Source organism: Sorex araneus, chromosome X, assembly GCF_027595985.1.
Source record: "Sorex araneus isolate mSorAra2 chromosome X, mSorAra2.pri, whole genome shotgun sequence".
NCBI lineage: Eukaryota > Metazoa > Chordata > Mammalia > Eulipotyphla > Soricidae > Sorex > Sorex araneus.
In genome coordinates, this window is record NC_073313.1 from 30,011,407 (window position 1) to 30,035,635 (window position 24,229).

The following is a 24,229-nucleotide window of genomic DNA, read 5'->3' on the forward strand; positions in this document are numbered from 1 at the left end:
TCCGCCCCCTCACCTTCTCTCCAAATCCCTTTTATTGATCATGGCCCTTCTAAAGGGCGCAATACATTGACATCACCAAAAGCACCAAAAGATCTTACAGGAAGAACATTGAGGCAACATAATTCTCTTGTATCTGCAGGCAGGCTAATCTAGGCCCCCCGGAAAGAAGATACAAAAACAAAAACGGAAGCCTTCTTTGGGCTGAAAGCACTCGGATTTACATCCCAAAGACCAGGCTGGGCTGCAGCCTGGAATCTACAATGTCAAATCAAACCTGGCTAGCACCTTAGATCTGCGGGGGTCAAAGATCAGCTAGGTTTCTGTGACAAAAGGTTTCTGTGACAAAACTCCAGAAGGCAGCTGGAAAAGGGGAAATATTCCAACAGAAGTGGTTACAGATAAACAAAGGAATGGGAGTGACTCGGGAGCACTTTGATGGGCGTAACTGATATACCTAAGCTCCTAGTGGCAAGGGGAGTAGGACAAACCAATGATATCCAACAGAAACTAAGAGAGTTTGGTAACGTTTAATGGTAAACTGAGATATTGCATGTGCTGCAATCCCTTGAATTAATTTGAATTCCTTAACTGATTTTAGGCTACCATTTATTGGTATGTGTTCAGTGATTGCAAATAATTTATATATTAACTACAGTATGATAGTATCAGAGAAACATTTTCTGTAAAGTGATTCTGTAATATATATAAAACTTTGAAAAATAAATGTTTTGTAATACAGTGGAGCCAATTCAGGAACGATTCTGCAATAATGTTTTTCGTGTTTTTATTCTATGTAGAGGAGAACTTAAATTTAACTGTTTGGGTTCAGGGAGTCTTTGTTGCTGGTCAATTTTTCTTATAGCATTTTGGAAGAAGAAAGAAGGTTACTCATTTTTCACATAGACCTTCAGTGAGTTCCTCTTATTTAGTATCCCCTCACCCTGGACCAGCCACAGCCGTGCTCAAGGCCCCTATCCACATGTCGGACGAGCGTCACGCATGAAGGAACTGGGAAAGAAACCCAGGTGTGGGACCCGGGGCTGAGATCTCCAAGCCTGCTCATATAGGGACTGGGCCTCCTCCACCCAGATCCCCCATTTTCCAGTAGCTAGGCGGTCACACCCAGAAATTGCCCCCGGGGCTGTGTAATTCTATCAACGGCCAACATCCAGAAACTATAAAACCGAGCTACCAGAAGACATCTTATAGCCTAGTTCTCCCTCTCGGAGAACCTGGCAAGCCACCAAGAGTTTCCTGCCCGCATGGGAGAGCCTGGCAAGTTCCCTGTGGCATATTCATATGCCAAAACCAGTAACAATAATGGGTCTCATTCCCCTGATCCTGAAAGAACCTCCAATGTGGCATCGTTGGGAAGGACAAGTAAAGAGAGACTTCTAAAATCTCAAGGCTGGGGCAAATGGAGACATTACTGAGACCACTTGAGAAAATCGACGATCAACAGGATGATGATGATGATGATGATGATGATGATGATGATGATGATTGATGATGATGATGATGATGACGACCATGGACTAAACACACACAGGATGCATATTCATTTTTCATGGCTATAGTTCACTCTGCTTAGACCTCTGCTTTCACCCTGTTTCATCAAATCCCATATTTTCAATAGCTGTTTACCAGAAAGTTGGAGTGACTGTCCAAACCAGGCTTGAAATATGGGTAATGCATCATTTTTAGTATATAACTACCATGGGGAACGGTTCTCAGGCTCAGCACTGTTGATATCTGGAACACCAAATAATATTGTGGTTTACTTTCTAGTGCAGTGTAACATGTTTAGCAGTACCACTAATCAAGAAGCACCACACACACCCAAGTAAGGCAGGCATGGTACAAAAACACTGTCATGGAGCCATAACAGTGAGTAATAGTCGTGGATTCTGTTTCAAAAAGAGAAGGTCATAGCAGCTAAAGAGACAGTACAGCAGGTAGGACATTTGTCTGGCACGTGACAGATACAGGCTCAACACTCAGCAACCCCTAGGGTCCCTTGAGTTCTGTCAGGTGTGATTCCTGAGCACTGCTGGATGTGGCCATCTCTCCTCCCTCCCCCATACCCCACAAAGGGACCAAGAAGTGTAAATATCTTCTAAAGTGAAATGCAATATAAATAAACCAACCCAGTATAATATGGAAGACCATGAAGTTTTTTTCTGTGGAAATAAAGGGGAGTTTGAGGTTATATTTTAAGTTCTGGGAGCTAAAAACTTCTGACTTTTAATAGTACATGGTACCTTTTGTGCACAATTTCAAGTTAATATGCATTTTCAAGTACTCTGGGATTCTTCTGTTATTTTTGTGTTTTCTTGAAGACTGATAACAGGAAAAGAAGGAAAAAGATATATTGTGATTATTTTGGGGCTGGAGTGATAGCACAGCAGTTGGGCTTTTGCCTTTCACATGGTCAACCCGTGTTCGATTCCTCCGCCCCTTTCGGAGAGCCTGGCAAGCTACTAAGAGTATGGAGCCTGCACGGCAGAGCCTGGCAAGCTCCCCGTGCTTATTGGATATGCCTAAAAAAGTAACAATAAGTCTCTCAATGAGAGACGTTACTGGTGCCTGCTCAAACAACTTGATGAGCAACAGGATGACAGTGACAGTGACAGTGATAATAATTTTGCTTGCTTTCTTTAACTCACATATTAAATTGACTATTGTCCCTAGAAACTAATTAGTGACCACTAATTTTTTTCTGTGCATGTCAACAGAAGCAAAAACAGTAGTTGCCATGCTAACCTACTTGATTGTAGGTATTGCCTTAATCAGCATCCTTTTCCTACAGTTCATCATCATTTCTCATGATAATTATGCATTGTTTTGTATTTCTCATGATTTTGCTTTAGTTTGACTGAACATATATTTATCTAAAATTGTTTAAATCAGTCATGCAATCAGTTAGAATTGTTTCCCACAACACTTATGCGAAAGCTAGTGTATCAGATGTTTTAGAAATGGAACTTGGAAGTATTGAAACACCTTTATTTATTCTGTCCAACCACACTGCTTTACTTGCCCTTCAAGTTTTTCTCAGCTCACTTGGTTGCAATATGGGTATAGTGGTTGACTAAAATGAGCTCTGCAATCTACCACGATTCTGAGTATGGCAAGCAGAGTGACTGTGAGTCAGAGTGAGGCTGCAGATAATGGAATCTGGAGCTCAGGCAACACTTGTAAAAGGCAGAAAATGAATAAAGAACCTGAGTCCTAATAATTAGTTTCATGTTCATTAACTTCTCTGGTGTTATTCTTGAGTGATTCTTTTTTATAGGATTTATTTTTTGAATGGGATTTGGAATAACACCTGGCAGTGCTCAGGGCTTATTTCTGACTCTGTCTCTGTGCCCAGGAATCACTCCTGGCAAGGTTCAGGGATCAAATTCTGATCAGCTGTTTTGCAAGGCAAGTATCCTACTCACTGTACTATAACTCTGGGCCTTGAGCGGTTTTATTATAAAACAAACTTCTTAATGAATACACTTTATTCTTTGCATTTCCATCTCAGGGCCTTGCACATTATATGGTATTCTGTCAGATCCATATGTCTGGTATTATTCACGAACCTTATTTCCTCCAGTCACACAGATCTCTTCAATGGTCTTCAGAGCAAACCTTCTAAATGTTTCTCACTAAAATACCACCTGCAGAGTCAGAACAATAGTGTAGGGGATAGGGCACTTGCTTTACATGCAGCTGACCCAGGTTTGATCCCCAGATTCTATATAGTCCCCCAAATACCTTCAGGAGTGATTCCTAGTGAGAAACCAGAGTAACTCTGAGCATTGCCGGATGTGGCCAAAATAAAACAGAACAAACCCCAGAAATACCACCTGCATTATTATCTTTCTATTTAGCTGCTTTATTTTGGTGATAAATTATTTGGTGATAAAATGTATTTGTTATTTGCTTCATTTGGTGATATAAACATCTGGTAATAAGTTATGCACTTTACAAGTGAATTTTTCCATCTCCTGTCCTCAAGTGCAGACTCCATGCTAACTGAAATTCTGATTTTGTCTTCTTTGTTATTAATTACTCTACTAAATAGGAAAGTACCTGGCAAAAGATGCTCCTTTATAAATAGATGTTGAATATATGAACACGTTTTATTTACATTAAAAGTACCACCGCACAGCAGAGAATGCTCTGGACCACAAGCCGGGCCGATAACACCGGGGTGCCCCAGATGGAGAAGGTGCAGTCTCTTCGCCTTTTCCAGATGGAATTGTGGCGACACAGAGCTTCTACTAACATGGCTCCTGTATGTGGGGACCCGGACTTTTTCTCCAAACTGCATGGAGGCACCGGAACTGGGCATTTCCAGCCTCCCCCTAACCCCAGAAGTCATGCTTTCAACCCACCCATGGCGCCATCGTGCCACATTTTGCAGTGAAGAATCCTGGCCAGTGGGCACCGCAAGCCAGAGAATGCTCCGGACCCTAGACTGAGCCAAAAACACCGGGGTACCCCAGATGGAGCAGGTGCAGTCTCCCTGCCTTCCCAGATGGAATCCCGGCGACCTTGAGTTTCCACAAACATGGCTCCAGTATGTGCGGACCAGCACTATTTCTCCAGTCGTGCAACCTTTCCTGATATACAAAAAAAAAAACGCTCAGGAACGGCCCCTTCGCCCCTGAATGGCCATGATCCCAGAGGCACACAAACCAACCTTGCAACGCAGCGGCTGCGGGCAGAAATGCTTCTGGACTATGAACTAAGCTACGGCCCCATGCCGCCCTGGGAGGGGAAGGTTTTTTTCCCTTGGCCTTTTCCTCTTTGAGGCAGCATGGCAACCACCACCTTTCAGAGCCAATTGAACAGAGAGGTAGGAGCTTGCAGTATGAGGCGTGTGGGAAATCGCGAGATGGGGTGAGGGCAGAACCGGCCCTGCTCCCCACCCAAATGAGACCCCAAGTGGCCGCCCACAAACAGCTCCTCTGCTCCTAACAGCCATGATTCCAGAGGCACACAAACCAATCTCGGAACGCATTAGCTGCTGGCAGAAATACCTCTGGATTTAATTACTAAAATGCCAAATTCCAAAACCATGCAGCCACTTTCACGGCTGTGCAACATCATATGCTCTTCATTATCAGCAGTAGGAAACAAATGATCTAATGATGCCTTTTCGGCAGTTCTGAGTGTTGGGGGGGCGGAAATTCCAAATAATAATAGTGGGTTTTCTGTCGAAAATTGAATGTAATCAAAGTAAAGAGAGTAAAGTGAAAATCATCTGCCACACAGGCGGGGTAGAGGGTGGGAAGGGGGGTATACTTGGGTTCTTGGTGGTAAAACAGGTGCACTGGTGAAGGGATGGGTGTTTGATCACTGTATGACTGAGACTTAATCCTGAAAGCTTTGTAACTGTTCTCATGGCGATTCAATAAATAAAAAAATAATAAATAAATAAATAAAAAGCAAGAGCTAGTCAAATGAATTCCCTTATCATCCTGAATATATTTATTTTAATATCTTATTAAGAGTAACAACTTTGATAAAGAAATTATGGTATAGAAAGATAATTGAATACTACTCAACAATGAAAAAAAGATGAAATCATGCAGCTTGCTGCAACTTGGATGGAATCATTGGGCATCTTGCCAAGTGAAATGAGTCAGAAGGAAAAAGCCAAATACCAGATCTCTTGCTCAGATATGGATCACAAAGAAATAAAGCAAGAGAATAGACAAAATAATAGACAATCCCCCCACCCACCCATGGAAAGAAGTCCTCAGATACTGCCAACTGAACTGTGAACTAGGATGCAAGTGGAACGGGAGGAGGGACCTTAGGGCAGTGAAGGAGGAATACTGATTTTCTGGTGGTGGGGTGGTAAAGGAGCAATGCAAGTATAAAACAGCAATATAAAAATTGTTGCAAATATATTACCTCAATAAAAATAACTGGAAACAGAATTCCCTCATTGGGTGTATTTGCCTTATTACATTGACATGACACTTAGATCAAGTTTATGTATTTGGTGTCAGTTTGTTCACTAACACATGCACTTCCCTTCTCATTGTCTTTGTCAATCCTCCCTCTGGTGCTCTATGCTTTTATTCTTCATATCCATGATTATTTGCAATAAAAAGAAAAATTCTCAGGGTCCAGAATAATGGTACAGCCGGTAGGGCACTTGCCTTGCATGCAGCTGGCCCAGGTTCAATCTGTGACCTCCTATATGATCCCCAATGTATTGCCTAGAGTGATCCTTGAGCTTGAAGTCAGGACTAAGCCCTGAATACTAGTAGGTGAGACCTAAAAAACAAAAGAGAAATAGAAAATTGTTTGCAATCTATTAGAATGTGTAAAAAATTAAGTACCTCTTTCCCCTTAATGGCTTTACCTTGTACATGATGATATTTTCCTCTACCCATGCATTCATTCATGGTATCAATAGGGTGTTTTGAAAAACAAAATGAGTCTTTAAAATATTTTGATGGTAGTTAAATGGAGATATTTTGATAATAATCAGAAAGTAAAACTTCCTGTTATATGCGTTAGGAGTTTTCTTGCAGACAAACATAATTAACATGTAAAATCAATGTGTGCGGCTTCATGTTATTGTTCTTGGACTTAATTTCAGTGTGCATATGTGTGTGTGTGCGAGAGAGAGAGAGAGAGAAAGGGAGGGAGACTCAAAAGGCAAATTAGAATCTTTGTCACAGTAAAATGTCAGTTGGTCTAGTCATGGTCTCATGTTAATTAATTTTTACTTTAAGTAATTTGTTTTCATTTCCTTGAAGTTTCTTTTTGCCTATTTAGAATACAACGAGAGGTTTGTGTTTGTGTGTTTGTATTCTAAATCTTATGTGAATTAAATTCAATTAATATTTATTAAACACTATTGAGAGTCATAAGCATACAAATAATGGGTAATTCAGTCAATTTCCTTTCTTTGGGGCAACAAAATTGGCCATCCGCAACTGTCTGAAGCTGATCTCCAACTCAGCGTTGAGGACCATCTCTTCTCACAGTCATCTTGCCACTGTGTCAGATTTATAGTTCAACTCTTATCTTCCCATTCATATTTATCTGATGCATTACGGAAAAATATGGCATTTAAAGATTATACATAAATAAATGTTCGGTATAAGTGGTTGTTGTTGATTTTTTTTCTTTTCTAATCCTATTGCTCATATCCTGATGGAGAAAATTTGTACAGAACCATGAGACTTGCTTCACAGAATTTTCAAGGAACAAGTAACAAAGATATGGGAAGTGAAGACCTACGGAGTATAGTTACACTAGCTATACTAACTAGCTGTGGCTAGTTAGTCTACACTAACTAGACTTGTTACCTTGTCAAACCAGTTGTATTAAAATTTGGGGCCTTGGGGTATTGGGGCCTTGGGGTATCCCAAGTAGCATTTGGGGGACCTGGGAGTCACTCTGATGAATTTCGACAAATTAGGCTCTTCTGTTGAATGCCAGGGCCTGAGAAAGCATGCTGCTCAGGTGCTGTGATGCCAGAGACTGCCAGACTTACCCCAACAGTGCTCAGGGACATCCGGGCCACTGCTAGCAATGCCCCAGGGACTATGTGACAGGTATTGAACATATGCAAGGCGTGTGCCCTAACATCTGTCCTATCTCCCTAGCACTCTCTTGGCATTTTGAACTCAAGGGAGTTGAATCAACCCAGAACTTATTTTTATTATTATGTGTTAATTTATAATTACTGTAATGGATGATGGTAGAAACCAAGGGTATTCTGAACATATAAAACCTAGCACATTACATTGTTCATTATAGATCAATTGTATTGAATTGAATTTTGTTGGTTAAAGTCCTGGATGAAATACAGATGTGCTGCATAAACAAAAGCAGAACAATTTTGTCACAGAGGAATGTGCATTATAAGAAAGCATGGAGCCCGCTTAGGGAACACCACTTCTGTCTTCACTTCTCCTGCCCAGTGGGGGGAACTATAAAAATCATGAGGCTTTTAGGATATACAATTTTAAAATCAAAGAACTTAATAAGCGTATCACTTTCTCCAGCTCTAGTGTTCTGTGATTGCTCTGCTAACCCAGAGTGATTACATGAATATTAAATGACTGGTTTGAAGGCTCTAATGCTGTGCTCTAGGGTAGACAGAGGGCTGGCATGGAGGGCCACACGACAATTTTATATTTCTGAATGAATATGCTCCATATGGAATTTAGCATATTTTGTTATCATCAGGGAAAGAATAGTTTTCCTTCCTATAAATTAGTTTGGGAGATGTGTGAACAGGGAACATTTCTCTTAGCTGATGCTTTTAATAAACTGTTGAGTGTTCTACTTGTAGATGTTACAAATTGACTTAATTTACTGAATAAATCAGTTATTTCAATACCACAGTTGCTTTTATTTAGTTAAGTTGTTGACACATACCTGGTGGCACTCAGAGGCTACACCTGGTTCTGCGCAGAGGATTCCTCATGGTAGTGCTCAGGGGACCATATGGTGCTAGGGATCCAATCCATGCTTAACCATGCAAAGCATTCACTCCAGGGTCCATTGAGCTGTCTCTTTATGCTGCCTACTCCCTTAGAAAAAATGCGCTTTTTCGGGGCCATACCCAACAGTGCTCAGGGCCTACTTCCAGCTCAGGGGCTCCTTCTAGCTTAAGGGTCACTCCTGGAGATGCCCCATGGTCCAAATGGTGCTTGGGGTTGGAATCTATGCCTCCTGCATACAAACCATGTGTATTAGCTCTTTGAGCCGTTCCCCAGTCCCATTAATCAAACTTAAACCTCACTGAAATAATTTAATAATCAGAGTCTAAAGATGTGTGAGGTTTATCATTTAATGGTGAGCTGTTTTCCCAATATTTCATAAATAATCTGCATATGGTGGTGTTGGATAACATTAGGTTGTCCTTGATTCTCCTGCAGAGAGCTTAAAGTTTATTCAGCTATTCCCCCAGCGTAGCCCCTCAGGCACACCCAATTCCATCAAGGACTAATAATCCTATATTGCTTTCCTCCTTCCTGTATGTCATTTGCATGGCTTATTTAACAATGTTCTTTTTGTATAGAGACATAAGCACAGTTGATGCTATGCTTTGTAACATGGGAGTTAATTGACTCCAAAATAATATTTACTCCTGGGCATCCATATTTACTTGAATTAAGCCTCAGTTGCCCTTAGTTCTTAGCACCCCAAAAGCAGGGTCCTGATGAGGGAATGGATGGACCCAGGACAAGCAGTGAGCTACTCTGGCATCAAAACAGGCCAGGCCAAACGACATAATACTTAATTATAAGTTAAGACCATGGTCATGGGACAAACTCTGTCATGACCCAAAAAGAAGTAACTGAAAAAGGACCGTGCTGGAGTTAGGAAAGACTAATCTGGCTTGAGGACTCTGGTCTGGAATATATAGCGAGATGTCGCCAGGAAGAGCCAAACTTTAAGCTTAATATATCTCTAACTGTGTTCATATGGGCTGGAGCGATAGCACAGCAGTAGGGCATTCGCCTTTCATGCGGCCGACCCGTGTTCGATTCCTCCGCCCCTCTCTCTCGGAGAGCTTGGCAAGCTACCGAGAGTATCGCACCCCCACGGCAGAGCCTGGCAAGCTACCCGTGGCGTATTGGATATGCCAAAAACAGTAACAATAAGTTTCACAATGTGAGACGTTACTGGTGCCCACTCGAACAAATCGATGAGCAATGGGATGACAGTGACCTTGTTCATATAAAACAACATTGCTAGAGATATTATAAGAAGTAAATTTACTTTGATTGTTTAAATGGATTACTAGCTGAGGAAAGGAGAGAGCAATACACCCTGGATGGAATCTCGCCCTAGAGCAGATCTCATAGTAATCAGGAGTGCTGAAACTCTGAGATAAAATTTTGTCCTTGAGTTAATCTCCTAAAAGAGTAACTTTATATCTGTTTGTTGTTATGATAATGTTCTATCTCACCTTTTCATAATTCCCATCCTTCATGATTTCTATATAACTATACTATAAGGGGTAAAAGGGTACAGATGTTGAAAACTAGAAAGTCGATGACTAGAGAGAAGATGAGAACTCAGACTTTGGGACTTTGGGACTTTTGTACTAGAAGGAGGACTAGATGATGATGATGATGATGATGATGATGATGATGATGATGATGATGATGGTGACTGGAAATAGAGGACTTTGAGTTCTACGAGGAGACTAGGATGACGGAACTATGATGACTGGGACTATGACCAAAACTATGACTACAATTTTGCCATAAGGGAAGAGATTGACTATGTTGGGGAGGAGAGAGAAATAAAGTGGCCTGGGGCCTAGGCCCCATTTCTTCGTTGCCCAGTCCTTTGTCCGTCCATCCATCCATTGTGTTGGCTGGCCTGGGAAGCTGGCTCTCAGCCACCAAATGCTCACGTCCCATGTGTGCCCACAAGCCTTTTTCTCTTTGAAAATCACAGTGGGGCACACCGGGAGGTGCTCAGGCTTTGTGTTCAGGGATCACTCCTACTAGTGCTCAGAGAACCATATGTGGTTCCAGGAATCAGAGTCGTTTGGCCATGTGCAAGGCGAAAGTCTTAACTCTTGTTCTATCTCTGACTCCAAGTCTGCTTTTGTGTGTGTGCGGGAGAATAAAAATCTGTTAAGATTATTGGGCAAAAAATGAATATGTAAAGTTTACTGGAGTACTCCGAATCTTTTAGAAGAAAATTTCAAAGGGATTCATCTCATCCTATTACTCCAACTTTCCCATTTATTCCCATCATTATGTTAAATATTAATTGAGAATGCATTAAAATCATTATGAACCAAGACTGTTGCCCTGTATGAGTTTGCTCTCATAGACAAGAACTCTTAAAACTCATCTTTTTTTAACTTGAGTAGCATCATCTCTTTGCATAGACTGTTCTCTGTTAGAGAGGGCTGGAGGTGATCTGCTGAAGCATAGTGAATTCTTGAATCCTCTGGTGATGAGGAAACGTGGCCAACTACTGGCACTGCTGCCTAGATCAGTCTTCCAGTTACCAACCAAACTGGCATGTCCTCCTGGCAAGGAAGGAAGAAAACCCTCAAAGCAAAAACATTCAGTTCAGCAACTCTTAATTGATCATTTCTGTTCTTGTTACAATGTGGAAGTTGCAATGACATATTTCATGGGACCCAGGGAATTCAGAGAGAATGGGGAGGGAGATTTGATGAAGAGCTGACTGTTCATCCAAAGTGAAGATAGTCATGTTTAGCTTGAAGTGAAGTATGCAATGGGGGACCTGTCTCCAAGATGCTCTTAGACATGTTGGTTGATAATGGGTAAATTCATAATAGCAAAAAAATCTATAGAGGCTTAAAAATCAGAGTGAGTAGCACTGTCATAGCAATGTTGTCTCATTGTTCATTGATTTGCTCGAGTGGGTACCAGTAATGTCTCCATTGTGAGACGTCACTGTTTTTGGCATATTGAATACACCACGGGAAGCTTGCCGGGCTCTGTCGTGCGGGTGGGATACTCTCGGTAGCTTGCCCAGGCTCTCTGAGACGGACGGAGAAATCGAACTTGGGTCGGCTGCGTGCAAGGCAAACACCTTACCCGCTGTGCAAAATTCCTCTCCTTTTTCTCACTGTCCTCACTGTAGAAAATTAGTAATTCTAAGCATGAATCTCCACTTTGAAGTGATACATAAATCTTTTTGAAGACCAAATAAATCCTCTAGTTAGCATATATATATTATATGTATAATATATATTATTACTGTTGGACATGGGGAACCATATGGAATTTTGGATATCAAGCCCTGGTAGGCTGTGTGCAAGGCAAGCACCCTACTCACTGTACTATTGCTCAGTCCCCAAAATCAGAATACATTTTGAAAATTAGCAATCAGATTAAATTTGATGTATAATAGTACTAAGGGTTTTTAACCAAATATCTTCTTTGGTTTGACCCCTGACACATAACACATGATATAATAAAAAAATTTCCTCATAAATACTTAGATGCATGTTTAAGTGTGCCGGTTATACCAATTCAGTGCCCCATTGCTACTTTATATATAAAAATGTCTAGAAATTATTTAAGCTAGTTAGTTAATTACAGTTTGGAGGCAAAATTATCCAGGGTATGGGAATAGGATTGGAATTAAGAAAAATAAGACTATATATGTATATAAAGGACATGATGAAATGCTTGATATGTCTATCATGTGTTGCTTTTATTAATATGGAGAAGATAAAAGTAGGTCAAACTTTCAAAAGGAAAACAACATGCAACTTGAAGCATATTCATTGAAGTACAGTTATATGTTCTTAAGGATGAACCAGTCCCAATTCTGTATTTCAGTTTTCTCATGTGACTGACAATTTGAAAGTGTCTATTTGTCTCATGAACGATCTAACAGCTTTTCAGCTTGCCAGAAGGTACTACCTGCAATATGTAAGTTATTACTTGGTAGAGCGCTTTGACACACTGCTCTGAGAATGAAAAATATTTGGGAGAGTAAACTGTGTTTCACCCTTCAGTTCCTGCAAGCGTAACTACAGCCTGTATTATTATTATTATTGTTTTTCAGCCCCTCTGACTGATAAGCCACCCAAGCTGTTGTATCCCATGGAAAGTAAAATGACAATTCAGGAGACTCAGTTGGGTGAGTAATTGCTTAATTTGAGTTAATACACTTTTTCAATACACTGTGATATTTTAAAAGCCTAAATAGCAACCTGATCTATTGCTCTGAATGAAGCCTATGTGTATTTGAAGGGAAGAATATTTTAAAAATGCCAGCAAACATGGTTCATTTCATCCTCTCAGTATTACATGCACTAGGGTCAATCTGGACCTATAGATAGAGAAATTTATGTGTTGTTTAGTTGGTTGTTGGAAAGAAAAATGGACTGAAGTTTGGTATTTGCTGATGGTATTATGTTATCACTTTATAAGATGAATTGATTTGAGGATAGGCAATATGAAACAATTTGACTTAAAATGTCCATTAATACACTAAATCATGATTTTTGAAAATTGTGGGAAAGGCTTCAGATTTCAGAAAATAAATGTCAACACTACAGCTAAGTAATTTTATCTAATCATATGTAATAGACATCATCCTAGTTATGTGATGGATAATATGTGAGCAAGTGGCTTTGGGTTAAAGGGCTAATGGGTTTGGGACATAAAAACTTAAAGAGAGTATGCTTTGGTAAAAATATCCAGTTGTCCAAAAATCAGATATCTTAAATCTTAGAATTGAACCTACAATTTGAGTTTGATTTATTCATATTAAATTATACCCAATCCAGAAAATTTCCATTTCTAATTATAACTAAAGATAGCACAATTATATTTCGAGCTTTTATTTGAAATGTAGTATGCATTTATGATATTATAATTTTAGCAAAGAAGTATTTGTTTTAGAGGTTTGATATAAAGTATTATTGAAGAGGTGTGACATAAAGTATTATTCAAAACATAATTTTTTGTTATATATTTTCATTAAGTATTTTTCTTTTATTAACTATTTCAGAATAGAAATGCTTTTATTTCTGTATACATTTAAAAATAATTGTTAGTATACCCTAAATGTTATTAATGTTGTTTTCTAGAGTGAGAAATTGGTTTAAATAAATAAAGTCTTTAAAATGAGTATAACACAAATGATAAGATTTACTAAAAGCATACATATAATCTTTAGTGCAAAATAGAATAGTTTTAAGGAACTTGAAATTATTAAAGTCAATAACTTCTATTTATCTGCAAATACATAAAATTCATCAATTATGACATTAGATAAAATTGTGAACTGCATGAATTTCTCTTCATCTCCAAATTATTTTTCTCTGAACTTTCCAGGCTATGCTGACCTCTCCCTTTCACATCCCTTGCATCTTGCTTTCCTTTAAATTTCTTCTTGGAAATCATAGGGATACTTTAAACTCTTTCTATGTAGAATGGAAACAGGACTGACAAGCAAGGTACTTAAACAAAAATTAGCGTTGACAAAATTCATATAAAATAGTAAATCGGGGGCCAGATAGTGCTGTGGATTTGGCACTCTCCTTGCACACAGCCGATTCTGGTTCAATTTCTGATACCCCATATGGTCCCTCAAGCCGTCCAGGAATGATCCGTGAGTTTAGAGCCAAAGTAAGCCCTGAACACTGCTGGTATGGCCCATAAGCCAATAAATAAATAAATAAATAAATAAATAAATAAATAAATATTTAAATTAGTGGGTTCAAATTTTTAATGAATAAGTGGCCATAGCCTAGGATTTCCAATTTAAGTGGCATCTGCTTGTAACATCAAAGTGTGAAGGAATTATTATGTACTTTTTAAAATAACTTTTAGGTATCGGTTAATATATGGATAACAGTTCTTTGGGCCTAGAAATCACACTGTCCAATTCTGGAGTTCAGTCCAGTAAGTGAACCTACTTAGGTTTCTCCAGCAGCAATGGTGAAGGGAGTAAAATAACAGACACCCACTTTCTGGTTGAATGAGGTCTGAGAATGTCAATCCAATGTGTGCCCTTACTGCTATGGCTGCGAGCCCCTTTTCTGGAATTTTCAGCACAGAGGCTGGTGTATTCCATCATTATCAGACTCAAAGAGTAGAAATCGATTCTATCCTTGACTCAGTGTGAGGCATTTTATGTTACAATTTAGGAATATGAGTAGCACTTAATTTAAATTTCAGTTCTTTCTTATTTCATTATCATTTGGGCCACACCTGGCATTGCTCAGGGCTTGCTCCTGGTTGTGCACTCAGGGATCACTCCTGCCATGGCCTGGGGTGTCAGGGATCAAACCCTGGTTGACCACGTTCAAGGCAATTGTCCTACCTGCTGTACGATTGCCCTGGCACTAAACTTTGGTTCTTGCTTTAAAAAAAAAACAAAATATACATATTGATGGGAGAAATTTGGAGAAACAATGAAAAGAATATTGTTTCTTATCATTTACATTGTGAATACTTTCTCTTATTAACTATTCTCCAAAAACGCCCTTTCAATGGGTACATGATAGTCTTTTTATTGAGGCAATATGATTTACAATAGTATTAATATTTATTTTTGTTACTAACCACTCCCACCACTAAAGTGCCAGTACCCCTCCACAGCTGTCATTAGGTCATTTTTCATCTATCCTGCCCTCCTCCCCTATCTCCCATCCTTCAGTAAACTCAGCTCTGTTGACAGACCTTAAGAGTTTAATTTCAGTGTCACAAACTATTCCACTGTTTTGTTTGCTTACATTCCACACATAAGTAAGATCATCTGGTATTTGTCTTTCTCTTTTGGATTTACTTTGCTTAACATGGCATCCACTAGTTCCATCTTAATTGTAGCCAAAGGCAAGACTTCATCTTTTCTTATAGATGAGTTTTATTGCGTATCTATTGTGCCAATTTTTTTAATCGATTTATCTATTTCTGGGTTCCTGAGTTGTTTTTAGATGATGGCTATTGAAAATAGCACCGCAATGAATACAGGTATGCACATATCTTTTAGAATCATGCCAAAGAGTGGACTGAATCATACAGTAGATCTGTTTTCACTAGTTTTTCCATATTGTTTTCCATAAGGTCTGAACAAAAATACTAGCTACCAACAGTGAACAATGCTTCCTTTTCCACTGTATCTTGCCAGATCTGTGTGTTTCTACTCATTTTGGTATAAGCCACTTTCACTGGCGTGAAATGTCTCTGTTATTTTGACTTGCATTTCTCTAATGAAAAAGTGATACTGAGAACATTTTTGTGTGATTGTTAGCCTGTTGATCTTTGGAGAAGTTTCTATTCAGTTATTCTACCCATTGATGGAGTTGTTTTGTTATGGAACTTTTTGACCACTTTATACACCTTGGATATTAGCCCTTTCTCAGATGCATGGTGTGCAAATATATACTTCCATTCAGTATGGTGTCTAAACGTTAGCCATAATTTGTTTCACAGTGCTGATGCCTTTTAGCATTATGTAATCCCATTTATCTATTTTTCTCTTTCTTTTTTTTTTTGGGTCACACCCGGCGATGCACAGGGGTTACTCCTGGTTCTACACTCAGGAATCACCCCTGGCGGTGCTCAGGGGACCATATGGGATGCTGGGATTCGAACCCGGGTCGGCCGCGTGCAAGGCAAACGCCCTACCCGCTGTGCTATCGCTCCAGCCCCTTCTCTTTCTTTCTTTGCCAATGTAGTTTAATCATTTAAGACACTATAATGAAGAAAGTTGTACCTCTTTTTTTCTCTGTGTAGTTTATGCATTCCTTTCTGACATCAAGGTCTTGAATCCAATCTGTATTAACTTGGTGTATGTTGTGAAGTAGTGTTTCAGATTTGCTCTTTGCATGTGCATGATAGTCTTGTGAATGTCCTACAATTTCATAAATTTTCGAGACATTTTGATTTTTCGATTACTATTGGAATGGGTAGTCATACACTGATCTTTATGCATTTCCCATGACTTTGTAATTAGTTCAGTAGTGTAGATTACTTACAGGAAAGAATTTTGTTACACTTTCTGTTATATATTTTCAAAATGCATACCAGAGTACTCATACAGACTTTCCCCAGAAGTGTGTAATTAATATAATAGGGTTTGAATCACTTGCATCACTTGTCATCCCATTGCTCATCTATTTGCTTGAGCGTGCACCAGTAACATCTCCATTTGTCCCTGTCACGCGCTAGTGTAGCCCAGTGACGTCTGCTCGCTCCAAGAACATGAAGAGCCTCAAGCCATTTGTTCAGGTTCTTGACGAAGAAGTCTGACCATCTTGGGCAGTCAGGCATTCTTTTGGATCCCCGTGGAATCCAGTCATAACAGCTCTAGTCCAAATAGGTTTTGAATATTTTATAAAATTAATCAATAATATTATTTTCATTTGGGGGCCACACATAGAAGTGCTCAATGGTTTCTCTTGGTTCCTTGCTCAGGGATCACTCCATAGGCAGTGCCAGGGATCCAAACCAGGGTGAGCCACAAACAAGGCAAATGTCTTACCTCTGCAGTATCACTTTGCCTTCAGTAAATACTTTACTTTTTGTAACATACAGCACTTGAAAGAAGAGGCATTCTCCTTTGATATCAGAATCACTTACCTCTTTCTCTTCACTCACTTAGTAAAGTGGTTTCTGTTTTTTTATGATCATATTTGGAGAATCTCAAATACGTCTAGCCCATTTACATCAGTTTTCTCAACCAAAGTACACATATTTCCCTGTGGTCTTCCAGGACATTCCAACAAGGTTTCAGGTGAAAAATTCCATAAATGACAGGGGTGGGGGACAATGGCACAAGATTAGGTGGCCAACTGACAGGATAGAAAGCTCATGGGAGAAAAATATGGTCAGAAAGGGACTAAGATTGATAAAAGATTGAGAAGCACTGAGGTAGAAAAATGTTTGGGCTTGGTCAACTATAGAACCCCAACCTAGTTCATATTATCTATTTTTTTCTTCTACTTCTTTTGTTTGTTTGTCTTGGGGCTACATCCAGCAGTGCTTAGGGCTTATTCCTGCCTGATCCTGTGCTCAGGGATCATTCCTGGAAGATTTAGGGGAACATATGAGGGGCCAGGGATTGAATCCAGTCTGCTGCTTGCAAGGCAAATGCCTTACCTGCTGTACTATTGCTCCAGTCCTCTTCTTACTGTAATACTTAACCAAGAAATTTCTTTAGCTTCTGTTTCTTAATGAAGCACAGTATAGTTTTCTATGTACTCTGAATAGGATATGTCAGTAGTTAATAATACATAATACATATCACAAAAAGCACACATATCCAATCTTTTTCTGAGAGAAAATATAAGACCTAAATAAACTGCTCAATGGTGTTCTTATTTTCTTTAGAATTTTCATTTCTTATAAGTTTTCTCTAAAATTTCTCTAAAACATATATCGGGGAAAGTAATAAGGGTTTGCCACTATATAACTATCTAGAAGAAAATCCTTCGTGAAAATTCACCTTATAAAACATCTCTCTTGGGGCTGGAGCCATAGCACAGTGGGTAGGGCGTTTGCCTTGCCCGCAGCCGACCCGGGTTCGATCTCCAGCATCCCATATGGTTCCCTGAGCACTGCCAGGAGTAATTCCTGAGTGCAGAGGCAGGAGTAACCTCTGTACAGAGCCAGGTGTGACCCAAAAAGCAAAAAAAAACCCAAATCTCTCTTGATTTATATATATGCATAATATTTATTAACATGTCTTTCCTTGTTACACCATATTATAATTTACAGCATTTTTAATCTTAAGTAGTTGACCAAAGGAAAATGTTCATACGTGATAAACAGATCCTGATTAGTATGTTTATAAGAAAACTCTTTCATGATAATTATGATTGGCTCCTGTTTTCCTAAAATATTAGTTATTAAAGCATCAAACTGGAGCATCAAAATATCTATACCCCAGGAAGGAAGGTAAATCATGAGTTGAATTTGACACATAATTCTAAAAGTGGCTTTCAATACTTCATGCTAAAACAAGTTGATACCTTCTGAATTGTAGAAAGTATGAATATTATGGCCTTCATTGCCAAGGTAGGGAACTCTCCATGAACTGGGCTCTCCCATCTTTATTTACTCTTCTGGTTGCTATGAAACATGGTGTTGTTGAATTTGGTTTTACTGCACCGTAGGGGATGTACAAGACTGATTTTCACTTCTAAACTCATGGAGCAAAACCATAAAACCTTTTTCACTCTAGATTAAAGTTAATATCCCATCTACACACTTTTTATTTTATTTTTTAAGTCTGTTTATTAGGGGAGGTTGAGGCCACACCTGGCTGTGCTAAGGGTTGTAACTGGCAGTGCTCATGGGAGCAGGCAGGGCCGGGTATCAAAGCCAGGATTCCTGCGGTATACAGAAAGGTATACACATTAAGCCCTTTGGTCTCTCTCTCGCCCTTAGCTACATGTTTTAAATTAAAAATGATGCCCTTGACCATCTAAGAAAGACATGCAAATTGGAGTAAGTCGAGTATCTATATTAAAACTTGTGAAACATAACTTAGATCTTAAAGATAAATAGACATCATAATTAAAACATATAAATGCAAACCTGTATAATTATTTAATTATTTATTTAATTATTTAATCTGATGAAGTTCCGTTCCACTAAATCCAAACTTATTTTGCCATGGAAAATGAATGTAATAACTCTTGATATCTGTTGTGATCTGATAACTTACTTTTGAAACCCAAAGCTTCTTAAAATTGTGACTATAAACTGAAGAGAAATATTTTTTATGATGGAGGTTAGTTCATATTTCTCACAATTATTAAAATTATAATGATGTTTGGACTGAAGCGATAGCACAACGGGTAGGGCATTTGCCTTGCACATGGCCAACCCAGGTCCAATTCCTCAGTCTCTCTCAGAGAACCTGGCAAGCTACCAAGTATCCTGCCCACATAACAGAGCCTGGCAAGGTAACCGTGGCATATTTGGTATTCCAAAAACAGTAACAAGTCTCACAATGGAGATGTTACAGGTGCCTGATTGAGCAAATTGATGAACAACAGGATGACAGTGCTACAGTGCTATTAAAATTATAAACCAATCAATCGAAACTAGTATTATTATTCTTAGATCATTACATGACCTAAGTTGCATGAATCTCAGAGATTCCAGAAATCAAAATTTTTTTAATGCCAGAAAAGAGGAGCAGAAAAAATACAACTCAGCATATTTGCTTTAAAGATTGCTAATGGATAAATAAAAACTTTAGTTCTTTCCTTTCTTTCTATCTTTCTCTTCTTTCTTTCTTTCTCTGTTTACCTTCTCTCTTTTCTCTTTATTTTCTCTTTCTCTCCTGCCTCCCTCCCTTCTTCTCTGCCTTTTTCCTCCCTCTCTTCCTCCTTTCTTCCCTCCATCCCTCTCTCCTTTTTTCTTCCCTCCATTGTTACCTTCTTTCCCCCCGTTTCTTCCTTCCTCCCTCCTTCCCTCCCTCCCCTCTTCCCTCCCTCCCTCCCTCCCTCCCTCCCTTCCTCCCTCCCTCCCTCCCTTCCTTCCTCCCTCCCTCCCTCCCTCCCTCCCTCCCTCCCTCCCTCTCTTCCTTCCTTCCTTCCTTCCTTCCTTCCTTCCTTCCTTCCTTCCTTCCTTCCTTCCTTCCTTCCTTCCTTCCTTCCTTCCTTCCTTCCTTCCTTCCTTCCTTCCATTTGTCTTTGTTCTTAACCCAGCTGGTAGGTGCATGCAGTTTTAGTATAGAATTCAAGACCCAACACATGCTAAGTATGTCCTCTACACCTTGACCCACATCTTTGATCCCAAGTGTGCTCTGAGGTGTTAAATTCTCAATGCCTAGTTGTATTATAGACTCATAGCTCCTTTGGACTGCTGATAAGTGAATGTTAGGATGCACGTGTAGAATTTATTAAAATACTTTAAAAACCGGAACACAGACAGCATGAGTCTTGTTGTCTTTATCTTGGACTAGAACCCGAAGGAGGAAGGAGATAGGGAGAAAGAAAACACACAATAAAGAAATAGTGTGACAGAGCCAGTGTGAGAAATCCTCTCATTTCCCAATCTGATCTATTCTGATGGGCACCAAAACGAATCATGGAAATTGCTCCAAGGACATTATTATTGATCAATTAAGAAACTAGTGTAAGTTTTCACTAAATCAGTTAAGAAATTAAGTGTAAGTTTTCACAATTTTAGATTTAGGAATATTATTATTTTCCTTTTAACATTTTATTTAGTCATTGTGAATTACAAAGTTACAAAATTATTCAGGATGGAGTTTCAGGCATACGCTGTTACAACACCAATCCTTTCACTAGTTCCCAGTTCCCTCTACCAACGGGGATGGCACTTTTTTTTTCAAGGCCCTGTGGTTTACAATACTGTTAGTGATAGGGTATTATACATAGCCTTATACCTTCATCCAATGCCCCGTCTTCCTCCATGGTGTCTACTTCCCTGATTGATTCTTCCCTGACCTGTCCCCTCTGCCCTCAGTGATGATCATCCTACTGGTGATCAGTTTTTGTATTCTTCATTTCTGCAGCCTTTGGGTATTTGTTGTTCCCTTACTATCCTTCCTTATGTCTCACATATAAGAGAGATCATTCTGTGTCTGTTCCTCTCACCCTGACTCACTTCACCCAGCGTGATACCCTACAGATCCATTCATGTAACAGTAATTGCATAACTTCATCTTTTCTTATAGACGAGTAGTATTTCACTGTGTATATGAACCATTAGCTTCTTTATTCAGTCATCTGTACCTGACATTTGCATTGCTTCCAGATTTTGGTCATTGTAATAGGGCTGCAATGGTATTTAGAAAGCTTATGAAGGGAGATGACAGTCATCAAGTCAGATTCTTGTCTTTAACTGATGAGACAATGGATTTCAAAAGGGATCAAAGATCATTATACAAATTTATAAAAGTAACCTTACTTGTTTTCGGCATTTTCATCAGATTATCATTTTCCTCATTTGGGTTATAATAAAGAGGTAGCTTGTGGAAAGGATTCCAAGTTCAAATCAATCTATCAGACAGACAGAGGTGACAGTTCATTTCTATCACTTAATACTCTAGTATAACCTAGAACAGTCCTCATTTTCCTAGTCAGTAAAAAGGGTGGAATTAGAGTGGAGTAATGAAGATAAAACTTACTACATTGTTTAGTACATGTTAAACAGTCAATAAACAATTGTCAAGTAGTTGTTGAGGTATTTTAATGTTCTCTGGAGAACACCATAGAGTAGCCCAGAATTGCATTTTGAGTACAAATGATTGATCATATTACTATTGTTACACACTATTACTGGAAGGGCAAACCATGATAGAAGGCATGGGATTCATTAAAGAAAGAATATTATTTCAGACAATTTATTTATATTTCACTTCTAAGTTCATAACACACTATAATACTAAATTTTTCTATTTAAATGAAAAATAATATAAAGAATTTATTTAAAAAATTATGTGATACTTCAAAAAGTCTATCCAAATGTATAGAGAAAATTTACACCATTAAAAGAGTTCAGGGAATGTACACTATCTATAAATTTGAATTTCAAACTGACCATAAATAAAAAGTTGAGTGAAAAAAATTGTACGCTTAAAAAATGATATAAACATTTTAAGACAGGGACGTGACAATAAATTTATGAAGTAAAGCATTAAATCATTAGGCCTATCAAATTTATCCTAAAGGTTTGGTGATAGTTATGTTTATTTTGTTAAAAAATAATTCTTTTCCTTTGACAAGCACTGTTATCATGAAGTTTTCTGAGTCGTTCTTGATGATTGAAGTTTACTAGGATAGAAAAATGTTGTGCATATCCTATGTTAACAAGTAATGCTTCTGAATTTGTAAACTAAATGCAAATCTATCAGAAATAAAGCTAATCCTATCAAAAAACTTGCTGTAGAATATTGAAAGAGGCTTCATAAAGAAAGTATATACTCCATGACTCATGCTCATTAAAATAGAAACTAAAAAAAGACCTTCTTCACTAAAAGTTTAAATATACAGAGATGTTCTTCCATAAATTTCCTCATGAAATTTGGCTAAATAACTGAGCATTGCTAAATTATATACTGACTCTTCATGAAAAATAGTATGCCTGAATACTCTTATGAAAATAAGATGCCAGTATTGTATAGTTTAGTGTTTAAAAGCTTAGCATTCCAACCATACTTGTTCTACCAAGTTAGTGATTCTACAGATTTGTGGGTAAATTGATTCATCATAATACCATAAAAGTTTCTCTTTATTTTTGATTGATCTTTAATTAGCAGTGGCTTAACATGTCAGTTTTAAGAGGCTCTGTCCCCCATTCTCTGCTAAGCAGCTAATGATCAGTGAAAGATTTATATGCAGAAGGGAAATACGCCATTTAAAGAAACTGGTGATTAATTTTATATAAAAAATCCTTTTGTAATTGAATAATCACCCTTGTAATTTTTCCCTGTGGTACAGAAGAGTTTTACTGTTTCATAAGCTAAGGTTCATTGATATTAAATTGCAATTGGTCTTTTTTTAACTAATCCAGAAAAGGAACATCTACCTATCACCTCGAATAACTTCCCTGTGTCTCAGTGGAAACTGATGATCCCATTGTGGTTTTCAGTCTCCCCTAGAAATTTTTATTCACCAGCTTATGAATAAATACTATTTATTTTTGATCTAACTCTTTGAGTATCTGTATGATAGGGCAGACCATTTGAGTAACTAAAATGTTTCATGTTCTATTATGATGAGACAGTTTTCCTATAAGATACCCTTTGAAGTCTATTGTACCATCTTAATTTTATGTTTCTGTTGTTGGTGTTGCAACACTGGCTTATGAACTTACAGGTGCAAATGTACCATCTTATAAATCAACATTTGTACATATCATTATGTCTCCCACAAATATCTGGCTTACATCTGTCACCACACAGTTCATCTATTTTATAGATTCACCCATCCCCTTACCTTCTGGTAATTACCATTTTTTTCTTGGAGACATAAAGCGTATTTTTGTTTTATTATTTCATTTGATTTGTTCATTTCTTTTCCACAAATGAGTGACATGGCATTCATATTTTTCTATAGACTTATGTCACAAATCAGAATATTCTCTAGTTCCCTCCACTGTTATTAATAATCACAGGAGTTCATGTTTGCAGAGGGGACTCTCAAGCAGTGCTCAGGATATTATAGGGGCTCCAGTAGTTATTCTCAGCCAAAATGTCTGTGACTCAGTGCCAGGTTCTAAGGAGGTGATGCTGCTCTGGCCCTGGGGCTCTAGAGAATTCTGGACCACCCGTGTAGCGCTGGAGGTCTGTAGGGCTACACCCACTAATGCCTGGGGGCCCCTGAGCTGCACTTTGATGTTTGGAGACCCTGTGTTTTGGTGACTCAAACCCAGGTCAGGCACATGCTGGGCATGCGCCCTGGCTGCTGTCCTCTCTTGCAGCTCCAGGAGTTCATACTTTTAAAACTGAGTAACATTCTACTGTTTATATATTTTTAAAAAGAACAAGTAACAAATGCTGACAAGGATAAGAAAAATATGGGAATCCAAGTATACTTTTGGTAGGAACATAATGCAGCATTATGGGAAAGAATATGGAGATTGCTAATTAAAAAAACAAGAATAGAAATGCCTATGATCCAGCTGTCATCTCCTTCTGGGTCTTTATCTGAAAACTGGAAAAAGCTTAATTTGAAGAAATATATACACCTCCCAAGTTCATGGCAATGTCATTTGCAGTAGCCAAAACCTTGAAATAATATAAGTGGCTCTTGCAA

General features: G+C 38.6%; 1 protein-coding gene across 2 annotated transcripts in view; it reads left to right on the forward strand.

The window, feature by feature from the left end:
- IL1RAPL1 (interleukin 1 receptor accessory protein like 1) overlaps positions 1-24,229 on the forward strand; it is a 1,407,730-nt gene that overhangs the window by 1,066,429 nt on the left and 317,072 nt on the right. For both annotated transcript variants that reach the window (XM_055120124.1, XM_004612439.2), the window contains one exon: positions 12,544-12,618. In XM_055120124.1, coding sequence (XP_054976099.1) covers positions 12,544-12,618 — 75 coding nt within the window. The remainder of the gene's footprint in view (positions 1-12,543; positions 12,619-24,229) is intronic.